This window comes from Mobula hypostoma, chromosome 8 (assembly GCF_963921235.1).
Source record: "Mobula hypostoma chromosome 8, sMobHyp1.1, whole genome shotgun sequence".
NCBI lineage: Eukaryota > Metazoa > Chordata > Chondrichthyes > Myliobatiformes > Myliobatidae > Mobula > Mobula hypostoma.
This window is the reverse complement of record NC_086104.1, coordinates 88,863,704-88,887,647: the sequence shown is the minus strand read 5'-3', so window position 1 is coordinate 88,887,647 and position 23,944 is coordinate 88,863,704. Positions and strand designations below refer to the sequence as shown.

The following is a 23,944-nucleotide window of genomic DNA, read 5'->3' as shown; positions in this document are numbered from 1 at the left end:
GCCATAGGTAGAATTAGCTTTAGAATGCAAGTGGCTCAGCAAGTTTCAAATGCTGTTAAGTTTCTAAAGCCAGCTGCTAGTGGTGCTGGTGTTAAAGAATGCACTGGGTACCTGCTATGAGAAGCATATAGACTGGTACCAAGGTTAGTGAATTGCAAAGCTCCTTGGGGGCACTGGTGCTGTGCAGATAACCTCCAAGTACTGTTTGGGCTTGGGTACATGTAAGATTTCTTTGTATTTTGTGTTAGAAGGCAGTTTTATCAGGGGTGGGGGGTGGTTGTGGTGAGGGTCAGGGTTAGGCGGGGTGTGGGGGGTTGTAACGTGGAGGAATAAACACAAGGGTTGGACACACAGGGCAATGAGACATTCAGAGATGAGCAAGATGTTGGAAGCAAAATGAAGCTGCGATTCTGCCCTCTCGTGGCCAGGTTAGGATTAACAGCACTGCAGGCAGAATGGAGAGAAGCAAAGAGAGAAGATAAAGCAGTGGCTTCCTGTTAATCAGCCATGAAAGCATTCCAGCAACAGAAGGAAGTGTCTGAAGAGTATTAAATACGGTGTTACTGCAAAACCCATTAACTTGATTTATTTAAAGTCGAGTCAACGATGATGATGGAAGCTTTTTAAAGACAGGCGAACCTGTAGCAGAATGTTCCATATGAACAGCCGTTCAACTTGACTGGATGGAATGGGAATTCCAAGCACACTTTACATTTGGAATTGGGACGTTACACTGTCCAACACTCTAGGGCAATGTAAACTGTATGATTCAGTTTTATACAAGGGAATACTTTGAAAATGTGTTCAATGTACAATTCTAAGCCAATGTAGGGGATATACATAGGATGGCTATACATGCTGTTTGATTATGAGAGCTGTAAAAATAACACAACTTCAAGCCAGAACCTGAAGGAATTTTATACTGTTTAAAATCAGGTTCTGCACATGCTACAGCCTTCCTTCCAGTGGTCAGCATCTGGATGCTTTCATGAAGTTTCCATCATCCTCTCTGAGCTCCAGAGGTAAACTGTAGAAACCAGGAGAACAAGGTACCTGATGTGTGGGCTGCTGACAGAAGCTCCGGGCTGGGAGAGGCTACATTTGCCCCGTGGCTGTTTGGAATGAACGGAGGGGTAAAGAAAGAGAATGTTCAGTCCAGGCAAATTAAGACAAAGCTATTGATGACAGAACACAAAAAAAGTGCAGCAAAAAATCAGATGAGGCGATCAATATTCATGACAACAAGGAAACTGGCTCTTCCAGCGGACTTCAGCGTGTTGTTTATGTGCCTATCTGTTACTGGTGGGATTTGTCTGTGCGCATGTTGTATCCTGGGCTTGTTCAGTTCAAACTGAGCTGGCTTCCCATTTCCTGAACCCACAATGAAATCCCTAGGCCACTTGGTCACCAGGACCGTACTGGTCTTCAACCTCCAATCCATGCCATCCCTGTTTCCCCATTATCCCCCCTTTCACTCAACCAACTGTTTCCGGTGCAGACTACCGCAGATGGGAGTGAAGCTGACAAGTTCCACTTTGTCCCAAAGTTCTCCCATTTAACCTTAGACAGCCCTATACCAGGACCTCAACCACCTTAAGGAGTTGCCTTTATTCAAACTCACCCCATTCATTCACAATTTTAAACGCTTAACCTCCTCTCGTCTATTGCGCCTTAATATTAGGAAGGAACTTTCCTCACTGATCTTACACAACATCACTGGCTGCAGCAAACAGAAGATAAAGGAATATATACTTTTATCCACTCATTAATGAATACCTGAAAAACATTTCATTATCATAACATTAGTAATAAAATGTTTTAAAGTGAATGGGAGAATTTGAGTGAAGCTAGATTTCGTAGGTCGGCACATGCATAACTCAGGGAGTGCCTGTATTTGTTCGAGCCTAGGGTGAAGCACCAAGGACATTTTATGGCATTGAACGGTGTGATATGAAAGCATGTTGTTCCTTACGATGATAAGAGAACCAAAGGTCAAGGGTGCTGGTTACACCTCTGCCACTTGTCCTTCCATTCTAACTGAGATCAATAAACAGAATCCATCAGGAATGGAACCGGTATGGTAGATCAATAGACTATTCACTGACGCACAAGACCCAGTTATCACTGGTAACTTTGTTAAACTTGCTGATTTGATGTTGTATTGTAATATTAACTACTTATAGTACACTCAGTGACCATTTTATTAGGAACCTCCTGTACCTAATAAAGTGGCCACTGAGTGTATGTTCATGGTCTTCTGCTGCTGTAGCCCATCCACTTCAAGGTTTAACATGTTTTGCATTCAGAGATGCTTATCTGCACACCACTGTTGTAACACGTGGTTATTTCAGTTACTTTTGCCTTCCTGTCAGCTTGAACCAGCCTGGTCATTCTCCTCTGACCTCTCTCATTAACAAGGTGTTTTCACCCACAGTATTACTGCTCCCTGGATTTTTTTTTTGTATTTTTTTAAAACATCATTCTCTGTAAACTCTGGAGGCTACTGTGTGTGAAAATCCCAGGAGATCAGCAGTTTCTGAGATACTCGAACCACCCCATCTGGAACCAACAAACATTCCATGGTCGCAGTCACTTTTATCCCTGCTCTGTCTGGTCTGAACCTCTTGACCATGTCGTCATGCTTTTAGGCTTTGAATTGCTGCCACATGATTGGCTTAGAGATTTGCATTAATGAGGTGTACAAGTGTACCTAATAAACTGGCCACTGCATGTACCATTGTGCATGTGGTTTCAAATGATGGTTAAATATTCGTTGTAACGTTATGAGGGAGATGTGCGATTGGTGGCATACTGTGTTGTGAAGCCGAACTGTAACAGAGAGCCAGTTTTCCTTTACAAAAGCTACCACTGGTGGATGAAGAAAAATCAATTCAAAGAACTAGGGTTGATTAACAGACAGAAATTTTGGAGCAAACAATAAACAAATCGCCCAGAACTCAGAGAGAGAAAAAAAAAATAATTTAAAAGTACAAACGGTCAAAAACAAGAACGTTTAACTGAGGTAAAAATTTACAATTTTTCTCGATTCCATGCAGGGGAGAGAGGGGAGGGAGGAATAAGCGAGGAAGTGCATGAAGGGGTGGGGGGTGGATGGGGGGGAGGGTGCTGGGCTGTACTTCCTGTTCTGGGGGAGAGGTGGTGCTCTTTGTATGATAGCATGGCACCAGCTGTCAGGTGCTTGTTCCTGCCCTACCATGTTGGCTATAGAGAGTGGTGGAGGTGAATTACCGGTCTGGATCGAACGGGAAAGGTTGCACCGGACACTGGGCTGACGGAGCCGGAGGTGTCCAAATCATCCGCTGAAGACCACGACACCAGGTCCTGAAAGGAAGAAGGAGTTCCTTAAGCCGGCTCGCCTCAACAGCGCCAACAGCAACAGAAGAGAAACAATCGGAGAGGGTAAGAGTCACGCGCAAAGGTTCTGTACTTGTGTTCTCACCGGGCTGTAGGAATGAGTGAGTCACAGGCAAAGACATACGCTGAAAACCCCAGCGCAGATACAACAGTAAACAGAGCTGCTAAATCTTGTACATGTCAATTAGCATTTGCAGTTACTTGTCCCAATTTATTAAAATTTAGTCTGTGCAGGAAGTTCATTTAACTGCTCCCCAAGCTATTTGATTCTCTACCCCTCTGGTCAAGGCTTACAACAATTTCCTCAGTAAGGTACAACTCCCTACTGGAGCAGCACATTCTATGTATTTGGTATTTCTGCCATAAATGTAATGGTTTTGAGCACACGTGCATTCCCCCCCCCCCCCCCACCACCCAACCCCGGTTTGCTGGCAAGGAGGGGAAACCTGGCTCTGATTCGATGAAACTTTACCTCAAAGTTCTTTCAAATTTTTATCAAGTGGATATGTTCCTAAGCCAATATCCTCTGGTCCTGGAGGCAGGATGGAGGGGTTCCCCTGCTGTGGGGAGGAACACAAAGGCATAGTGTAGGTGACACTCTGCAATGTGCCCCCAGGGCTTCCACCGAGCCTGCGGTGGAATACTCCAAGTACATGAAGTGACCACGTGCAGCAACTCGAGTTGAGTGAGGTGAGAATAACTTCAAGCTGGTGAGGTTGTAACTGAGATACAAATGCACTGGCCATGGAGCCTCAGAGTCTGACTCACACCACTACAACACACAACTGATCCTAAAGTACAGACAATTATAGTGGAAATCAACACTTGCTAAAATTACACAAACAATTAGTAAACATACAGAATTAACCATATGAGTGAATAATGACCGAGACCATGAATGAAGCCCAACACATTCAAATTACAACATGCGTGAACTTACAGCACAGACAATTTAAACCCGAATGGACAGGTCTACACACAATTTTAATGCGATTGAAGCTTTCTAACATCTCACACTTTTAATGGAAATGGACAACAGCAGCACACAGATGCTGATGTGTGACGAACCCGGCATGCCACACAATTGTAACATGAATGAACACCAAGGCCATACAATTATTTGATGTGGTTAATGCATCACCTCACAATAATAGCATGAATGAACACTGACTGATGCACACAAGTATTATGACAGTGCCAACGGATCCTGGCTAGGACAAAGCATGACTGTGACATGACTAGATCCAGACCAACACAACACAAAATGACATCTAGCATGCACACACTCCTGTGAGTGGAGATTAACACAACATATGTGAATAGACTCAACTTCAATGTGAATGAGGACAATACACTTCATTATCTTCACAGTGACAGTGTCTGGAATAAGATTATATTAATTCTAGTCCACTAACAAAGTGGGGAAATGTTCAGAAACTTAGCAAATATTACTATAACTCAAAGTAGTCAACCCAGTGGAAGCCAGCTGGACACTTTCACAAAGATGGTGCTGCCTTCACTGGAAATGAACTAGGACTGTAGATTTAATACATTTGTGAACTGAATCTAATGACCTACCACTTGACTTCCACAGTTCTCCAAGAGTCTCTCCAGTTCCTTCAGGTCTTGGGTGACCTCTTTTAGGAGCAGCTTGAGGCGATTGCCGATGACATGAACCTTCTCCTTTGCTTCGAGACAGTCGCTGCCTTCGGCATTAACCAGCAACTGGCTGGACATGTCCTGGAGGGACGCCACTTTCAGCTGGGACTCCAGCAGCTCCCGTCTGATTTGCTAAATCAAAGCCCAAGATAACAGCTTTTAAGTAGGATGAAAGACCCATCTACTTCATGCGTTCTGCATTACTCCCACAGCTTTTGCCCGCACTGCCAGTCAATTTATCATTAACAAGTGTCCAGAATCTGATGGAAAATCTGACAAAACATAGTAGATACAGCCCAGTCCATCACTGGTAAAGCCCTCCCCATCAATGAGCACATCTACACACAGCATTGTTGCAGGAGAGCAGCATCCACCAACAGGGACCCCCACAAGCCAGGACATGCTCTCTTCTCACTGCTGTCATCAGGAAGAAGGTACTCACACCAACAGGTTCAGGAATGGTTATTGCCCCTCAACCATCAGGCTCCTGAACCAGAGGGGATAACTTCACTTGCCCTACCACCGAACTGTTCCCACAGCCTATGGATTCACTTTCAAGGACTCTTCATCTCATGTTTTTGACATTTATAGTTTATATACTTATTATTTCTTTGATTTTTCCTTTCGTTTTGTATTTGCACAGTTTATTGCCATTTACACACTGGTTGTCCACCCTGTCGGTGCGGTCTTTGATTGAATCTGTTCTGGTTATTGGATTTATTGAGTATGCTTGCAAGAAAATGTCACGGGTCATATATGGTGACATATATGTACTTTGATAATAAATTTGCTTTGAACTTTATTAGCCTTTATAGGCAGTAATCAAAAGGGATTCATTCTCTTATTAACTTGTATTCATTGCCTACTATTAATAAAAGAATAAGAGACAGATTGAAGTAAATGAAGCATTTAGAAAACCTGTTCAAAAATTACTATTTAAAAAATACAATTAAAAAAAGTATTATTTTTAAATAATAACCATTCACTATTCAAATACTGATGTGTACACCAGGTCTGCGATGATTTTAAAACATTTTATCCATCTTCACATGTTCCCTCAACTGTCCAGCTGGCAGCGAGCCGGTGTGAGATACTTCCAGTGAAAACATCATACTGCTCTCGGGTTGTAAAGGTGATCCTTAAGTACCTTTGTACAAATGTTTGTATTATGGATGAGGTTTACAGAATCGAAGGGTTGCACTGCATGCTGCGTGCCAACATTTTTTGTGCGTGCCAACTTGGGCACACAAACCACAGGATTCAGTGTGAACCTGAGGAAAGTCTTCTGGAATTCTAAGTACAAGCAGAATTCAGTGTATTTGTCCAAATGCTGTTCCCTGTCCCTCCTACCAGCGTCACTACCTAAGCTCAGTCACTCAGTAAGAAGAGTTAAACTAGCTCACTAAGGACAGAACAAAATCCAGTGTGGGTTCTCACCATTAGGGTCTTGTGATGGTCCTGGAGGGTGTCCTCATCCAGATTAGGGTCAATGGGGAGGATCTCGTTCCGCCTTCTGTCTATATTCTCCAGCCAGAGCAGCAGGCCGTGGCTCATTTCATGGAAGTCCTGCAGGTATAAGTGTGTAAAAGCTGAAGTCAGATACATTGTGGTAGACCTGCCAGTTCCAAGCACCAGGAGTTACCTGCCATCAATTTGTCAACTGTGGCTCAGTGGCAGCACTGAGACGAGAGGCACAAGATCAAGAGACGAAGTCCCATTCCAGGACTGAGACCCACATTTCATCCTGACCAACAGGTGATGCCAACATTTTTCATATGAGATGCTCAACAGAAATTCTCATTGGGCCCTCAGCGATATTACAGATTCCAAGGCTCTACTTAAAGAGCGAAGCAATTGTTCCAGGGATTAGGGCAAGTTAATAAACTGATGGAAAGCAGCTTTGTAGTTAGTCATTATGAAATAATTTGCACACTGACAGAAGAGAAATGTGGAATGTGGATTCATTCAGCCTTTGAAATAACGTGCCTTCACTATAACAAACTAAGGGCCACTGGAGAAGACGCAAGGAAGACTTACAAAAATTTTATCAGTAATAATGTCAGAACTTTCTTCAAACATACTACGTTAGTTGTCTGAAGTGACCGGTTCATCTCATTGGGAAGTGCCTGAGCTGCCAGCTTCACAGTGACTGAGTAGAGATAGGGAGAAACATCCCTTACACCCACCTTCTTCTGACCTTCCAAAACACTTCACGACAGGTTGTGGTTGTGGAAAACGTGGGATGTATTAAATACACATTGTGATGTTTTTATGTCTACATGCACTGCCTGTTGGTGCCGCCTGTAAGGAGTTTGTACATTCTCACTGTGACCGCAGGGGTTTCCTCCAGGTGCTCTGGTTTCCTCCCACAGTCCAAAGACCGGTTGGAAGGTTAATTGGTCCTGTGATTAGGCTTGGATTAAATCTGGAGGTTGCTGGGTGGTGTGGCTCAAAGGGCCGGAAGGGGCTATTCTGCATTGTATATCAATAAAGAAACAAACTTGCATCAGCTCTCAATGACAAAATTTCCCTGGTGCTTGAATGAGCTTACAATGCAGAAACAGTTCCCTACATTACAAAACCTGCAGTCTGGAAGTACTTCAATGAGTGTAAAGCACTTAAAACAGTTGCTTTTAAAAAAGGTTCATACAATTTGTACACTGTCAGCAATCCACAACCACCTATTCACTGGATTGCCTGTGATGGGTTAAGCAATATAACCTGAGGAGCACAAGCCTTATCCACATCCAGAATACAATGGACTAAGCACAATTCTGCCCAGTGCGCCGCCAGCAGAACTTACGTGGCACTGCATGAGGGCGTCCTGGAGGGTGCGACGCCAGGCCTCCAGCAGGCTGCCAACTCCATCCCACCGCTTGTTCATTTGGCTCAAACGTTCCCGGAGCTCCTGCGTGTCACTGGTATCCGACTGCGTGAACTCGCCACTGCACAGGTTTATGGACAAGATGATAGCCTTCCGATTATCAACCGCCTTTTGTAGCTCCTGAAACAAATGCACAGGGTAACTGAGGTGACACTCCATCAGCTGACTGAGTGAACAGGGGAAGAGAACATCTTGCATCCAAAGTCTTTGCATTTGCTCAACACCCTACGAAAACTACTGGCGGTTGTGAGAGCAAATAACACATTGAATATTATATATTAAAAGAATTTTACATTTGCACAGATGAGTTGTGTCAATTGAAGTTCCCCAGGTCAACATCTATCATGGAAAATATCCCCTTAAAGCATACTACACCTCAAATTCAGTCTAGCATGGAGTTCATTAATCTGCGTTCTCTGGCTCCTTGGCCACTACTGCGCAGAAACACCTCTGCTCCAAACAACCCACAGCTATCCTAATACGGCAGACTGAAAGCCCAACAAGGCCAAGCTTATATCTCCATAGCGTTTAATAGGTACATTTAATGTCAGAGAAATGTATATAATATATACATCCTGAAATTCTTTTTCTCCTATATCTCCTTTGGATTTGCATCCATTTCAGCTCTTTCTCTACGTTTAGCATCTAAAATACTTTATTCTGAGAGTCCTAGCTGCTTTATGACCACAGTCAGCCTGGTACCAAAGAAAAACAAGTTAACGTACCTTAATGACTACCGCTTGTGGCTCTGATATCCACCATGAGGTGCTTGGAGAAGATGGTCATGGCCACAACCCAAGCAGCCTCAACCCACTGCAATTTGCCTACCCTAGAAACAGGTCTACAGTGGATGCCATCTCCCTGGCCCCAACTTCATCTCTGAGCACTTGGACAGTAAAGACACCTTCATTAGACGATTGTTTATTGACTTCAACACCACATTCAACCCTAATCCCAAGCAAACTCATCTCCAAATGCTGAGACTTGGGACTCACGACTTCCTTTGCTGCTGGATCCTTAACTTCCCGATTAGCACACCATGATCAGTAAGGATTCTCAGTAACAGCTCCACTACGATTATCCACAGCAATGGTGCACTAATAGGATGTGTCTACAGCCCCCTACTTAACTTGCTATATGTAATCTCACATCCGCGTGGCCAGATCCTGGTCTAAATCCATCTACAGGTCTGCAGATGACACCCCCCAGAGTGGCTGAATCTTAAGTAACGATGAGTCAAGTACAGGAAGGAGATGGGAAGCCAAGCCTGGTGACATGGTATCACGACAACAACCTTGCCTCAGTGCTAGGAAGGTGGGGGTGTATATGCTTCTGTGGTCAAGAGGTTTGAGAGCTTCAAGTTTCTAGGAGTGAACATCACCGATAGCCTGTCTGTACAACCATCAATGCCATGGCTAAGGAAGCTCACCAGTGTCTCTGGAAGCTAACAAAATTTAATGCTGCCTCATTGACTCTGAACAATTTTTATAACTGCACTACAGAAAGCATCCTACCCAGATGTATAATGGCTTGGTTTGACAACTGCAGTCGTCATGGCCTGGCAGTTTATTGCCTGCCTGCACTTTCTCCTTTGCCCTGGGGCAGCTCATTCACCTTTGAACCCTACTGGACACTCCGCTCCCACCTCTGGCTCCAGGTAGCTGCTTGCATGCCACGCTGGCCATATCAGGTACGTCACTTTGACGGGCCGGCTCAACCAGGTGGGGGCAGCCGGTGGGCCTCATACCCCAGTGAAATAGGGACATGCCAGTCCTAACGTATGACATCAGCTCTGGCAGACTGGGCAAGGGAGACCTAGAGTGAGATCCAACAGCCTGAATGGTGGTTTTGTAACATTTCGTGGAGAGCAAAAGCCATGACAAGGCACAAACGAAGTCATGGTCATCCACTGCAACCAAGGAAGACCAAGCTTGTGATGACTACTCATACCATGGGACCCGGACTTTCAAGAGAGTGGAACTGCCCTACTTTAAAATCTCTCCCGCACCAGTATCCTGTCATTGTTGGATACGCCAGACAATCACCACGTCAATGTACTGATTTTATGAAATTATCTGTATGGATGGTACGCAAAAAAGTTTTGTCCTGTACCTCAGTGTACGTGGCACTATTAAATCAATTTACAAATTTACAAAAGTTCTTGAGATTAAAGTGGGTCTGCCTTTCAGCACTAATGTAAAGGAAATGGCTGGTGTGTTGTCCTGCAGTTACACCTCCCTGACACTGGTGGAGCTACAGCACTGGTATTGCAACCCCCAACAACTGGAATCCTTGGAACTAATCCAGACTGTTGAGAGCAGAATTAATCATGGAGAAAACAGTTGAAAGAAAACTGTGGTAATTAAAACAAAATCAACAGAAGTGCTGAGCACCAATACAAATTTGATTTGTTGGCAAACAATTCCCATACAAATTTGATACACGTCTAGGTGGAACTTTAAAAAAACCACGATTAATATTCGAGGTCAGTTTACTGAAGTATGAAATACTTGTACCGTTGGACTGTTGAAGTTTTTACAATTTTATGTAAACAGGTCACTTCATGTATCAATGCCGAACATGGCAATCCTCTCTTAAGGTAAGTGTAGCAGCAGGGTCCCGACCCAAGAGTGAGGAACGACCTGAGGCTTGGACGATTTAAGCCAGATTGATTAGGTCAGGGTGTCCAGGGACGGGCTGATTCAGCTTGCCTGTCCATGAGGTTTACTCGTCTCTACACTGAACTGAGGCTGTGACTAACAGGCTCCTGAACTGGCTACAGTGAGGACTGGCTTCGTGGCTGTGGGCTCACTTTTGTAAACTTCAGTTCTGAATGTTCTCTGCTTACTTTCATTGTTAGCATGATTTGTTTTAAATGGGTTCGACTGGGTTTCTTTGTTTTGTAGCTGCCTGTAAGGAGACGAATCTCGAGGTTGTATATAGTATGCATACTTTTGACAATAAATGAACTTTGAACTCTAGAAACTCTGATACAGATCTAAATCCACACAACTCTGAAGTTTCGAGCTCTACACACAGAAACTAAGTCAGCCACACTGAGCTCCTGCTGAGACAGTAGTAGAAACCAAGCCCATCAGCTACTCCTCTCTGGAAGGTTCCATGGGGACAGAAACATCCACATCTTTTTCACTTCATCCCCAACAGCTTGCTTGCACAGAATTCTGTGCTCAATGAGCTATTCCTCGGGATTCATCTGGAATAGACATCAAATTGCTGGAGGAAGTGGGGAAGAGGCTTTCAGCAACAATCAAGTATTGCCAAATAGTACGTACTAGGGATGCACTCAGGAAAGATCCGCGCCACATAAAGGACCTATGAGAGAAGACTTCTATGTAATACCATGCCCACCCCGAACCTACTTCATAAACATTACATATAATGATTTGACATTGGCATTAAAAAGATTCGTTGTGGATTGATCACACCAGTATCTACCCATTAACTCGGATCTCGACATTCAACAGGGCATTCTAGATTATCAAACAATAATGTCAATGGTTCCCCCAACTGCAAAAAAAACTTTATTTTAAACAAAACATAACTTATTACCTGGATGTCACTTGGATACTCAGCCATCTACAAATCAAACCTAGCAAACTACCAAGGTAAAGGCACAAGAGTGGTGAGAGGAGCACTTGAGGAAGATTGTACCAAATGTGGACAATCTTGTTTTTTCTTTCTTTAAATCTAGACAATACAATCCCAATACAGGGGAAGTGAACCACTTCCATATTCCCAATCCCAATGCTTATTTCCACACCGATAATCCCAGTAGATGGTGATTGCGCCATTTTCCGCACTGTTAAATTCAATATAAAGTTACTGAAACGTGATTGGACAAAAATTGGTATCAACTCTGATGGGGAGAGGAAAAAGCTTGATGCAGGAGATTGGTTTTGACAGGTATGAACAAGGAAATGAATCTCAAAGGTTGAATATGGTGACATGTATGTAGTTTGATAAAGTTACTTTGAACTTTGATATCTGAAGGAAGAAAGCTATGAGGTTGAGGGCATGAAGTTTCAGAGTTGAGCCCACGGCAGATGAATGCATGTTGAACATAATGGGCAGGAGGAAGGTAATCAGGAATGCACTAAGGTGGGGAAGGTCAAAGGCAGGGTCAGAGAGAGGAAACTAAAAATCAAAGTATAGTTGGACTAGAAGCCATCATTAATCAACTGGCTGAGATGTAAAACCTAAATGGGATAAACTCCAGGACAGGACACAGGCTGCACAAGTTTGCAGAGAGTGAGAGGAGAGTCAGAAGATCATGAGCATAGCGGAGTCTGGTGTTGAGAAAGGCATAGAGCAGGGTTTCAGCTACAGACCTGCTGAGTCTGTGCAATGTTGGACACATAGTAGTGTTGGCATCGGAGAGAAAGTAAGCGTTATTTAGTTTCAAACTGAAGTGTAGCCATCTGTTTACTGCTCAGAAAATAAAGCTGAGCCATACTTTGAGCTTCTTGATCCTCAGCTCGATGGTCTGAATGTCTGTGCTGTTGTCCAGCCTGCTGAGGTGCTCGAGCTCTTCCTCGGTCTCTGCCAGCCATTCCCAGATGCTGACGAGGTCAGAATTGAACTGCTGCCACTGCTGGAGGTTCTGCTTCATTCTCAGCTCCTTGTTAAGAGCCTGGGCTTGGATCAGCTCCCAGCGCTCAATCACCCCTGCACAGGAAACAAGGCAGACCTTAATGAGTTAGCTCACTGCTGCCCGGTTCTGATTGGTTACACAGTCGCCTGTAGAAACAGACTAAATTGTACTTCCTTTCAGTTATTCAGTTCTTGAACCAACCAGCACAATCATCACCGGTACAGTTTATGGGACTGATGTTTGTTGCTCTTGTGAATGCTGCTACTTGCCTGTGATGCTCTTGCAATTACATTCATCATTGTACCTGTGCATACATGTACTTGGGCATGTGACAATAGACTTGACTTTAACTTCTGCATGAAAAATTCATTCTAGGGCTGAGTTCTGAACCTAGGGGTTTCATCAGAATATTAGCAAATCCAGACAGACATCGCCTCATTTAAGAAAAACAGATTCCCAGCGGATTTTATTTACACTCAAGAGATTTGAAGACTGACAAAGGAGATTTTACAGTAACCTGCTACAGTTTCTTCCCATCAGCCAATATACACAAAGTAACACCACAGGATGGAGCAATGTGACACATCAAATGGAATACGTTCTCTTTAGGAGCTTTGCGTGCAGGATTGAAGCTTGCTTTCCGTCCCAGATTTCATGCCTGGGACTTGTCTACATCCTGCTGATTATTTGCCCAGCCGGGGCAAGTAGCTCAGGAATGGGGTACCTGGGGCTCACTGACACGGAATGGAGCAACCCAGTTGGTCTAGGACTTGCCTGGGCCTTCGTCCAAAAGAAAAATCCAATTAAACTGAATACAAAAGGATTTAAAAACCAGGCAAATGAGTCCTTATGCAGGGTTTCGACCCAAAAAAGTTGCCAAGAGTTATCCCCTCACAGACGCTGCTTGATCTGCTAAGTTCCTCCAGCAAACTGTTGCTACAACTGGGCATGTGATGAAATGGATGGTGCCTTGGTTGTTATGACAACCACACACGACAGCCCTCACAGAATTTAAATTTTTTTATCTACTTGCAATAGGCAAGCCTCTCATCCCAGGAATTAGCCTGGAGAACCTCAAAAGTAATTTTTTTAAAATCAAAGTCATATATGTCACCATATGCAACACAGAGATTAACTTCTAGTGGGCAATCACAGTAAATACAAGAAACACAATACATTCAAAGACCACACCCAACAGGACAGACAAACAACCAGTATGAAAGAAACAAACTGTGCAAATACAAAAAGAAAGAATGAATGAGTGAATAAATAAAAAAGCAATGAGTAACGAGAATATGAGATGAGAAGTCCTTGGAAGTGAGTCCATAGATTGCGGAAACATTTCAGTGATGGGGCGAGTGAAGTTATCCTCACTGGTTCAAGAGCCTGATAGTTAAGGGGTGATATCTGTTCCTGAACCTGGTGGTGCAGGTCCTGAGGTTCCTGTACCACCTCCTTGATGGCAGCAGAGAGAGGAGAGCATGGCTGGATAGTGGGAGTCCACGATGACGGATGCTGCTTTCCTCCGACAATGTAACCCCACTTTTTAAAAAAGGAGGGAGAGGGAAACCAGGGAATTATAGACCGGTTAGCCTAACATCGGTGGTGGGGAAACTGCGAGAGTCAGTTATCAAAGATGTGATAACAGCACATTTGAAAAGCAGTGAAATCATCAGACAAAGTCAGCATGGATTTGTGAAAGGAAAATCATGTCTGACGAACCTCATAGAATTTTTTGAGGATGTAACTAGTAGAGTGGATAGGGGAGAACCAGTGGATGTGGTATATTTGGATTTTCAAAAGGCTTTTGACAAGGTCCCACACAGGAGATTAGTGTGCAAACTTAAAGCACACGGTATTGGGGGTAAGGTATTGATGTGGATGGAGAATTGGTTAGCAGACAGGAAGCAAAGAGGGGAATAAACAGGACCTTTTCAGAATGGCAGGCAGTGACTAGTGGGGTACCACAAGGCTCAGTGCTGGGACCCCAGTTGTTTACAATATATATTAATGACTTGGATGAGGGAATTAAATGCAGCATCTCCAAGTTTGCGGATGACACGAAGCTGGGCGGCAGTGTTAGCTGTGAGGAGGATGCTAAGAGAATGCAAGGTGACTTGGATAGGTTAGGTGAGTGGGCAAATTCATGGCAGATGCAATTTAATGTGGATAAATGTGAAGTTATCCACTTTGGTGGCAAAAACAGGAAAACAGATTATTATCTGAATGGTGGCCGATTAGGAAAAGGGGAGGTGCAACGAGACCTGGGTGTCGTTATATACCAGTCATTGAAAGTGGGCATGCAGGTACAGCAGGCAGTGAAAAAGGCGAATGGTATGCTGGCATTTATAGCGAGAGGATTCGAGTACAGGAGCAGGGAGGTACTACTGCAGTTGTACAAGGCCTTGGTGAGACCACACCTGGAGTATTGTGTGCAGTTTTGGTCCCCTAATCTGAGGAAAGACATCCTTGCCATAGAGGGAGTACAAAGAAGGTTCACCGGATTGATTCCTGGGATGGTAGGACTTTCATATGATGAAAGACTGGATGAACTAGGCTTATACTCGTTGGAATTTAGAAGATTGAGGGGGGGATCTGATTGAAACGTATAAAATCCTAAAGGGATTGGACAGGCTAGATGCAGGAAGATTGTTCCCGATGTTGGGGAAGTCCAGAACGAGGGGTCACAGTTTGAGGATAAAGGGGAAGCCTTTTAGGACTGAGATTAGGAAAAACTTCTTCACACAGAGAGTGGTGAATCTGTGGAATTCTCTGCCACAGGAAACTGTTGAGGCCAGTTCATTGGCTATATTTAAGAGGGAGTTAGATATGGCCCTTGTGGCTACGGGGGTCAGGGGGTATGGAGGGAAGGCTGGTGCAGGATTCTGAGTTGGATGATCAGCCATGATCATACTGAATGGCGGTGCAGGCTCGAAGGGCCGAATGGCCTACTCCTGCACCTATTTTCTATGTTTCAGTCCGTATAGATATACTCAGTAGTGGGGAGGGCTTTACCAGTGATGGACTAGGCCATATCCCCTACTTTTTGTTGGCTTTTCTGCACAAGGGCAGTGTTTTTTCCGTACCAGGCCATGATGCAACCAGTCCATATACTGTACTCTCCATCACACAGCTATAGAAGTTTGTCAAAGTTTCAGCTGTCATGCCGAATCTTCTAAGAAAGTAGAGAAAATACTTTCTTCGTAGTGGCACTTACATGCTGGATCCAGAACAGATCCTCTGAAATGATAAAACAGAGCAATTTAAAGTTGCTGACCCTCTCCACCTCTGACCCCCTGATGAGGACTGGCTCATGGACCTCTGGTTTCCTCCTCCTGAAGTCAATAATCAGCTCCTTGGTCTTGCTGACATTGAGTGAGAGATTGTTATGGCACCACTCAGCCAGATTTTCAATCTCCCTCCTATATGCTGATTCATTACCATCTTTGATTCGGCCAACGACAGTGGTATCGACAGCAAACTTATAAATGTTACTGGAGCTGAGTTCAGCCTCAGTCATAAATATAAAGTAAAGCAAGGACTAAGCACACAGCCTTGTGGTGCACCTGTGCTGAGGGAGATTGTGGAGGGGATGTTGCTGCCAATCCAAAGTGACTGAGAAATCGAGGATCCAGTTGCAAAAGGAGATGTTGAGGCCAAGTTTATTGGTTAGTTTTGAGGAAAAGGTAGAATAGAATGCTGAGCTGTGGTCAATAAAGAGCATCCTGATGTGTGCATCTTCGCTGTCCAGATGTTCCAGGATTTGACTGAAGAGCCATTGAAACGGTATCTGCTGTTGACTTGTTGTGATGGTAGGCAAAATGGAGCAGATCCAAGTCGCTCTCAGGCAAGAGCTGATATGTTTCATCGAAGATCTCTCATCACAGTGGACATAAAAGCTACTGGTCAATAGTCATTAAGGCAGGTTACCACGTTCTTCTTAGGCACCAGAATAACTGAAGCCTGCTTGAAGCAAGGGGATGCCTCAGACTGTTGAAGTGAGAGGTTATAGATATTGCGAACACTCCAGCCAGTTGATCAGCACAGGTCGTTAGTACTTGGCCAGGTGCTTCACTTGGACTGGATGCTCTCTGTGGGCTCACCCTTCCGGACTACCTCAAGACGAAGCTCAAAAGCTGAAAGTTTCTTTTCCCATTTCCCTCCAAAGATACCTCCTGACTCACTGAGTTCTTCAGCTTCTTGTTTGTCGCTGCAGATTCCAGCAATTGCAGTTTCTTGTGTCTCCATATATGATATCCAAATGAGCCAGAGATAAGCTCATTAACCTCCACGATTCCGAGGTGAACTCTCCAGCAATCCTCGCAGGAATGAGACCACAGTTGGGGGAATCTATTTAATGACTCTTTTCATTCTAAGTGAGAAAAATGTCACTACCCAATTCACAAACGGCTCTGCCACACAACCGCGAATAAAGGGCATCTAACCTGGCAGTACAACACGCACAAAGTGCTGGAGGAACTCAGCAGGTCAGGCAGCATCTATGGAGGGGAATAAACAGTCAACGTTTCGGGCATAGAACCTTCATCAGGATGATGGATCTTGCCTGTCATCCAGATTTCAGATGAGTGAAGTACAGGAGGATCTAGGTGTTCATCTGCATGGATCACAAAAAGTTTAGCAGGCAAGTGAGGCTAGTAGCTGGGAAGATTAATGCTTTATTGGCCTTCATTGCAAGAGGACTGGAGTTTAGAAACAGGAAAGTATTGTTACAATTACACAGATAGTGGCGAGGCCACCTGAAGTACAGAGCACAGATGTGTTCCCATTATTTAAGGGGGGATATTCTGGCTTTGGAGATTGTCCAAAAGAAATTCACCAGGCTAATTCCCATCACAAACAACTGGCAAGTATTTACTGGCTTTCCAAAGAGGACACAAAATAGTCTCGTTTAAAAGAAACAGAAGATTCAGAGGGATCAAGATGTCAATATCTCCCCACACATGAAAGAACCTTGAACAAAGGGACATAACTACAGGTCTAAAGACAGACATTTAAAACCGAGGTGTACAGGCATTGATTCTTGAAGAGGGAGGTGAAGCTATGGTATTCTCAACTCTGGAGGAATGTGGAGGCTAAACATCCTGGTCCCTCAATGCAATTATAATGGCACTGCTGATTATTCACACCAATCCCTCTCCATCAGTCAAGTTGTGCAGCAGCAATCGGGCACTCCCAGCTGTAGCCATGATACAGCAGCAGTGTCTAGGACCACCTGTCCCCCACCTTCTGTCCTTCTTCAGCCCCTCTAATGTCCATCTCATCACAACAGGGCACTGGTTTAGAAACTGCAAGGCAATGAAAGACCACAGCCCAGCTTGCTTTCTGCTGTCCTGTGATACAAAGATAATGTATTTGTTGTCTTATCCATTATCCCTGTTGACTAATCAGTTAATCCTGGTTGTCTACCCAAGATGAGGAAAATCCCCAGAAGCCAAGCTGTAAATTCATCTGTTCTTGTCAAATATATTAAACTGAATAAATGCTGTATTTTAAATTACATCTCTACAGCGTTGTTGCATGGGCATTGATTTGACAACTCACCAGAAGTCTGTGTCTCTGTACTCGTTAGGTTAATGAAGCCAGACAGCTTGTCTTCCTCCTCCTTGAGTTTGTTTCCTACCCTTTTCACCGTCTCAATACTACCACGGCATTCCGACAAGAGTTTCATCTGCAGAACAGAGGAATAGGAAAGCTGAGCACGTGTGGGACGTGCATGGGCAGGGCAGCGAGGGGCAAAAAGCTGTATTCAACACAACAGTGGTAAATCAAGGCAACTGGACTTGCTGTGTCGTCTAGAAGATGTTTGGCCACTCACCCGAGAGGCTTCTTCAGTTCTGATCCATGGTGGGTAGTTTCCCGGCTTATAAACTCAGAGTTGTTTAAGAGCATAGCAATCACATGAGGGTCATTAAGAACGCAAACACAAGGAAATTTGCAGATGCTGGAATTTCAAGCAACACACATAAAAGTTGGCCAGACAGCATCTCTAGGACAGTCGGTCCATTCGTCCCTCCCCATCCCTCCCCACTGATCTCCCTCCTGGCACTTATCCTTGTAAGCAGAACAAGTGCTACACATGCCCTTACACTTCCTCCCTTACCACCATTCAGGGCCCCAGACAGTCCTTCCAGGTGAGGCGACACTTCACCTGTGAGTCGACTGGGGTGATATACTGCGTCCGGTGCTCCTGATGTGCCCTTCTATATATTGGCGAGACCCAACGCAGACTGGGAGATTGTTTCACTGAACACCTACGCTCTGTCCACCAGAGAAGCAGGATCTCCCAGTGGCCACACATTTTAATTCCACGTCCCATTCCCATTCTGACATGTCTGTCCACGGCCTCCTCTACTGTAAGGATGAAGCCACACTCACGTTGGAGGAACAACACCTTATATTCCGTCTGGGTAGCCTCCAACCCGATGGCATGAACATTGACTTCTCTAACTTCTGCTAAAGCCCCACCTCCCCCTTGCACCCCATCTGTTATTTATTTATATACACACTTTCTTTTTCTCTCCTCTCCTTTTTCTCCCTCTGTCCCTCTGACTATACCCCTTGCCCATCCTCTGGGCTTTCCCCCCCTCCCCTTTTTTTTTCTCCCTAGGCCTCCTGTCCCATGATCCTCTCATATCCCTTTTGCCAATCAACTGTCCAGCTCTTAGCTCCATCCCTCCCCCTCCTGTCTTCTCCTATCATTTCAGATCTCCCCCTCCCACTTTCAAATCTCTTACTATCTCTTCTTTCAGTTAGTCCTGACGAAGGGTCTCGGCCCGAAGCGTCGACTGTACCTCTTCCTAGAGATGCTGCCTGGCCTGCTGCGTTCACCAGCAACAGTTATGTGTGTTGAGGGTCATTAGGAGTTGTAGAGGTAAGCAGAGGGTCACTAGTCTTATCTTTGAATGAATGGAGGTGTGAACTGTTGTGGAGATGCTGGGGTAGGGATGTTAGGACTGCATTGTAAATAGCTGATAGGTGGCGTCCTACCCACCCCCTCTGTTCGAGGATGGGTTTTCCAGTTTGACAAAGATGCCTTCTTTAACTCCTCTTTCAAACCACCTGTCCTCCCTGTCCAAAATATACATTGTTATCATCAAAGGAGTGTCCCATTCATGCAAAGACTAATGACCTCTACGACTCTTAACAACCCTCATGTGATTGCAATACCTTTAAACACCTCACAGAGTTTATAAGCCGGAAAACTACCCACCATGGATCAGAACCGAAAAAGCCTCTCAGGTGAGTAGCGAAATGTCTTCTAGACAACACAGCAAGTCCAGGTGCCTTAATTTACTACAGCTTGATACATGTGTTGATGACCGAGAACCCTCATAGACCTATTGCTCAGCTTGAAACAACACAGCAACCTCCTCTGCTGCAGATGCTGAGGAACCCACTGGTATGGGGAATTAGTGAATGTGGCAAGCAAAACAAAGGTGCAAAATTTTGTAGGGTGCAGATCAAACCCAATGCTACAGTTTTTGGATTCTGAAATAAAGGATATCCAAGAAGATTAAGTATATAGTCTCCGTAGTTTAAAAGACTGTAAGCATTGAGTGAAGCATAGAGGAATCTGAAAAAGACAGCTGATTGGTTGACTGGCGAGTAGAGAGGTAGGAGAGTGGCAAAGTGGGACAGCATAGTCACAAGGGAGTGAGATGAGGATTTAATCTTCCACTGAGGGCCTTCAAAATTCTCTAACCCAGTCTGCTGTGAATGCTGAGTTGTTTGGTGGATTTTTCACCACTGGCAGTCGATTAAATGACATGGACTATATGGAGACATGAAGTTGACTCAGGGATCGGGCACAATCTTACTGAATGACAGAGCACTGTAGGAGTGTCACGAGACGATTGCACTGGAGAGACTAAAGAGTGATCTCATCAAGATGCTGCCTGGGAACATGATTGAGGGGCATGACAGAGTGTGAATAAGAATCATTTCCTTCGAGCAGAATGTATCAAACCAGAGGGTATGGATTGAAGGTAAGGAGTGGGGAGATCGAGTGGAGATCTGAGGAAGAATTTGCTTCACCCCGAGGATGGTGGGTATCTGTAAATCAGTGCTCAAGAGAGAGCTGAAGGCACAGACTCCAACAACATTTGCACATCTAGTCAAATGCTTGAATCACAGGGGTAGAGAAAGCTGCTGGCTGAGTGTGGGAAAACGGACAAGCATGGATGAGTACCCAGTGGTGGGCATGGACACAATGGAGAGATACGTTCAAAGTGTGAATTCCCCTAGCACCTTTGGATTACGAATGGAACAGGAGGAAACCGGTCAAACCCGCGGCCTGTTTCAGCATTCAGAGCCATCAGAAAGAACAGGAACAGTCCAAAAATACTAGGAGAAATGGATGGGACTCATTTCTCAATGTCCCGGGTTCTGGTGAAATGCAGATCTAGTTCGGATACTCGGGCAACACCAGAGGAATTTGTACAGTAGGTAGAGAGAGCAAAGTTTCCCACTATCAATAAATTAAAGGCAGATGTCCACACCACGAGAGATATTTAAATAACTCAGAGAATCACTTCCCAACATCGCCATGATGCCTCGTGCTCTGTTATCTCACTGAGATTTAGGTCCCTCTGGTGGTACCCAGCAAGGCGGGCAAGATCTCCACTGTCAATAGCCCAATGGAATCTCCAATGCAACAAGACCAAATTTCCACCAGATCCCTATCCAAGTCACACTGGCCTAAAAGCAGCTGCATCAGGAACATTCAATACAAGGAGTTTTAAACATTACAACATCAACTGTTTGAAGCAATGTACAGATCAGGCAAGATCTGATTAAAGGGTAGAACAAGGTCAAGGGGCGGAATGGTGTATTCCCTTTCCAGTGCAGCAGAGGAACATGTAGCCCAGTTTCAAATCCTCACCGAACAACGTTTGTGAATGAATTAGACATACAGAGGGCTCGCTTGGCCATTCTATGCACCTGGGTTGGACCTAGGTTCATAACATCTGAGCTCCCAATGACCCAAGAAGTTGCACCCCAGACTCACGTAGCCCCAGTAGCTGGAGTCCAGCTCGGGACCCGTGGGCGTTTTGCTGCGGATGACATTCTCTGTCTGCTGCAGGTGGTATCGACTCTTGTCCAGGGCTTTGTCCAGCTGGCGGATCTGTGTTTCCAAGTGTCCATGCTCCCCTGCTGGAGACAAAAGAACATCAAGAGAGCAGGAAGGATGGACCTACGTTAATCAGTGGCTGCTAACTAAGCACAACACATGCAAATCCAATCAAGGCTCAGGGTAATTACACTTAGTACACTACCTAAGCATCCATCTAGTGCAGAACCAGATGATGAGGTACCTATTGTAGACCTTCACCATCCAAAACCTACCTGGACAAGGCAGACCGCGAACCCCAGAAGGGCAAGCATGCACTGGCCACTAGACTAGACCAAGGCGGTTCACAAATATTAGCTGCAAGTTAATGAGTTTACGGTTGGATTTGCATTCCACAAAACAAGTGAGGCATACAAATTGGAGGTCAGGTAGGAACGATGCAAGGTCAGTATTAAAAATGGATGACGTGGGTTGGGTTTGGTAGAGTTTGATGTGGGAGAGCCAGAACATGCTTGGATCGTTGAATGCCTACCAGTGGATCTCAAAGTATTTTCAGTCAGTTTTAGATAGGCTTCTGGGCTTTCAGGAATCACTACATCTGTGAAAATAAGAACACAGTTGATATCAGGCAATGGCCCTTCTTCTCTCTGTACCATCTTCTACTGTTGTCAGAAGGATCCAACACCAAACAAACTTCTGCTAGAGGACAAACAAAATAAGATCTAACCTTCACTCCTCTAAAAATAAAACACTAATCACGGTAAAGGTCTCAGTGCAGGGCATTTAACCAATCAAGGCACAGTGATGCTGATTATCTAAAGACCACTTTTAATTCGGATTCATAGAAGTCCAACACCTGGGGTGGGTTCCTGAAATCCAATACTAAAACAATCTAGTGCTCGTGCTTGGAATCTGAATCAAAGAATTGCCCAGCAAGAATTGGAAACTCTGCGTTTCTCAAGATTTTCTCCTAAGATTGGTCTTCCCCACTAATAGCACTGTAAACAATTTGCAAGGAAAACCTCTCTGATATTTCCCCCCCCATTTCTCTTAAATTTTTTTAATCAGTTTCATTTACCATGGAAGATGGGATGGGAAGAGGGGTAGGGCAGAGAAAGCAGAATAATACACCCCAGAATACCCTTCTGAGAAATACAGAAGGCCGTGTTTACCAGGCCGAAGTGTGTAGACTGTGGTCATGTGATCGAACCTCCTGGAATACACGAAGTTGGGGACCCTACCTCATCCTGAGCCAGGCCAATGTGGGAGTGCAACCAATGGTGCTGGTTGCAATTTTACAATTAAGGGTCCTGTTTAGAGTGCTATAATACTTCACTGACACTGACCCTTCGTTCAGGAATAGGTTCTCCAATTATCCAATGGTTGATCTGTCTCATAACTCTAACTTCTCACCTTCACACCTTGACCAACAGAGAACAATCAGTTTCAAGTTTGAAATCCTGAACTGGCTCCAGTCATAGCAATTTTTGTAGCAGCATGTAATACTGTACTAGTTTCCAAAGCCTATTCGGTGAACCAGTGCTCCTGCACATCACCATTGCTGATTTGGCTCTGATATTAACAGATTAAAGAAAAGATTACCTTTACTTGCCACATGTACAGTGCGTCAAAACATAGTGGTTTATGTCAAGTCAAATCTTCAAGGATCATGCTGGTAGCCTGCGAGTGTCACCACGTGTCTGGTGCTCTCAGCTCACGACCCCTAACCTGTAGTGTCCTTGGAAAGTGGGAGGGACCCACACGGTCTGAAACTCCTTACAGACAGTGGCAGAAATCGAACTCTAATCATATAGCTGGTGCTGTAAGGTATTGTGCCATCTGCTGCACTACCTGGCCACCTCAACCTTTTCTCTATCTACCCCATCGAGTCTTTTTAATCTTCTTAAATAACCTTCATAAATCTTTTATAGTCAACAGAACACAAGCTCGGTCAGCGGAACCTCAGGGCAATCTCTAAAAAAGGATCTTCAAACTGAAATATTAATTCTGTTTCTCTTTCCACAATATGCCGAGTGCTTTCAGCATTTTCTGTTCTCCTTGCAGACATCCTGTATCATCTCTTCTTGAGAATCCAAGTTTTACAATCTGCCCATGGCTCACTCCCATTTCCCAGTTACAGTGCTCGAACTCTATAACCTGGGGTAGAGAATCCCAGCCCCCTCAGAGGAAGTGAAGGTGGGGACACCAAAGATTACATTTGAGAGACTTTAATATTTGAGGTTTATATGTTAGAAGAATAAAAAAAAAATGAAAGTATACTCAGCAGCCAGCTGTGGGGCCGCTCATCATTTCTGGGAACTCC

At 44.5% G+C, this 23,944-nt stretch overlaps 1 protein-coding gene across 17 annotated transcripts in view; it reads right to left on the bottom strand.

Annotated features, from left to right (window-relative positions):
* syne1b (spectrin repeat containing, nuclear envelope 1b) overlaps window positions 1–23,944 on the bottom strand; it is a 504,374-nt gene that overhangs the window by 8,190 nt on the left and 472,240 nt on the right. For 12 of the 17 annotated variants that reach the window (XM_063056272.1, XM_063056269.1, XM_063056270.1 and 9 more), the window contains 9 exons: window positions 22,154–22,219; window positions 21,559–21,704; window positions 18,093–18,219; window positions 12,393–12,604; window positions 7,838–8,038; window positions 6,472–6,600; window positions 4,954–5,166; window positions 3,250–3,342; window positions 1,054–1,112 (listed from right to left, as the gene is read on the bottom strand). In XM_063056272.1, coding sequence (XP_062912342.1) covers window positions 1,054–1,112; window positions 3,250–3,342; window positions 4,954–5,166; window positions 6,472–6,600; window positions 7,838–8,038; window positions 12,393–12,604; window positions 18,093–18,219; window positions 21,559–21,704; window positions 22,154–22,219 — 1,246 coding nt within the window. The remainder of the gene's footprint in view (window positions 1–1,053; window positions 1,113–3,249; window positions 3,343–4,953; window positions 5,167–6,471; window positions 6,601–7,837; window positions 8,039–12,392; window positions 12,605–18,092; window positions 18,220–21,558; window positions 21,705–22,153; window positions 22,220–23,944) is intronic. The other 5 variants (XM_063056275.1, XM_063056284.1, XM_063056271.1 and 2 more) reach the window with 4 other exon arrangements.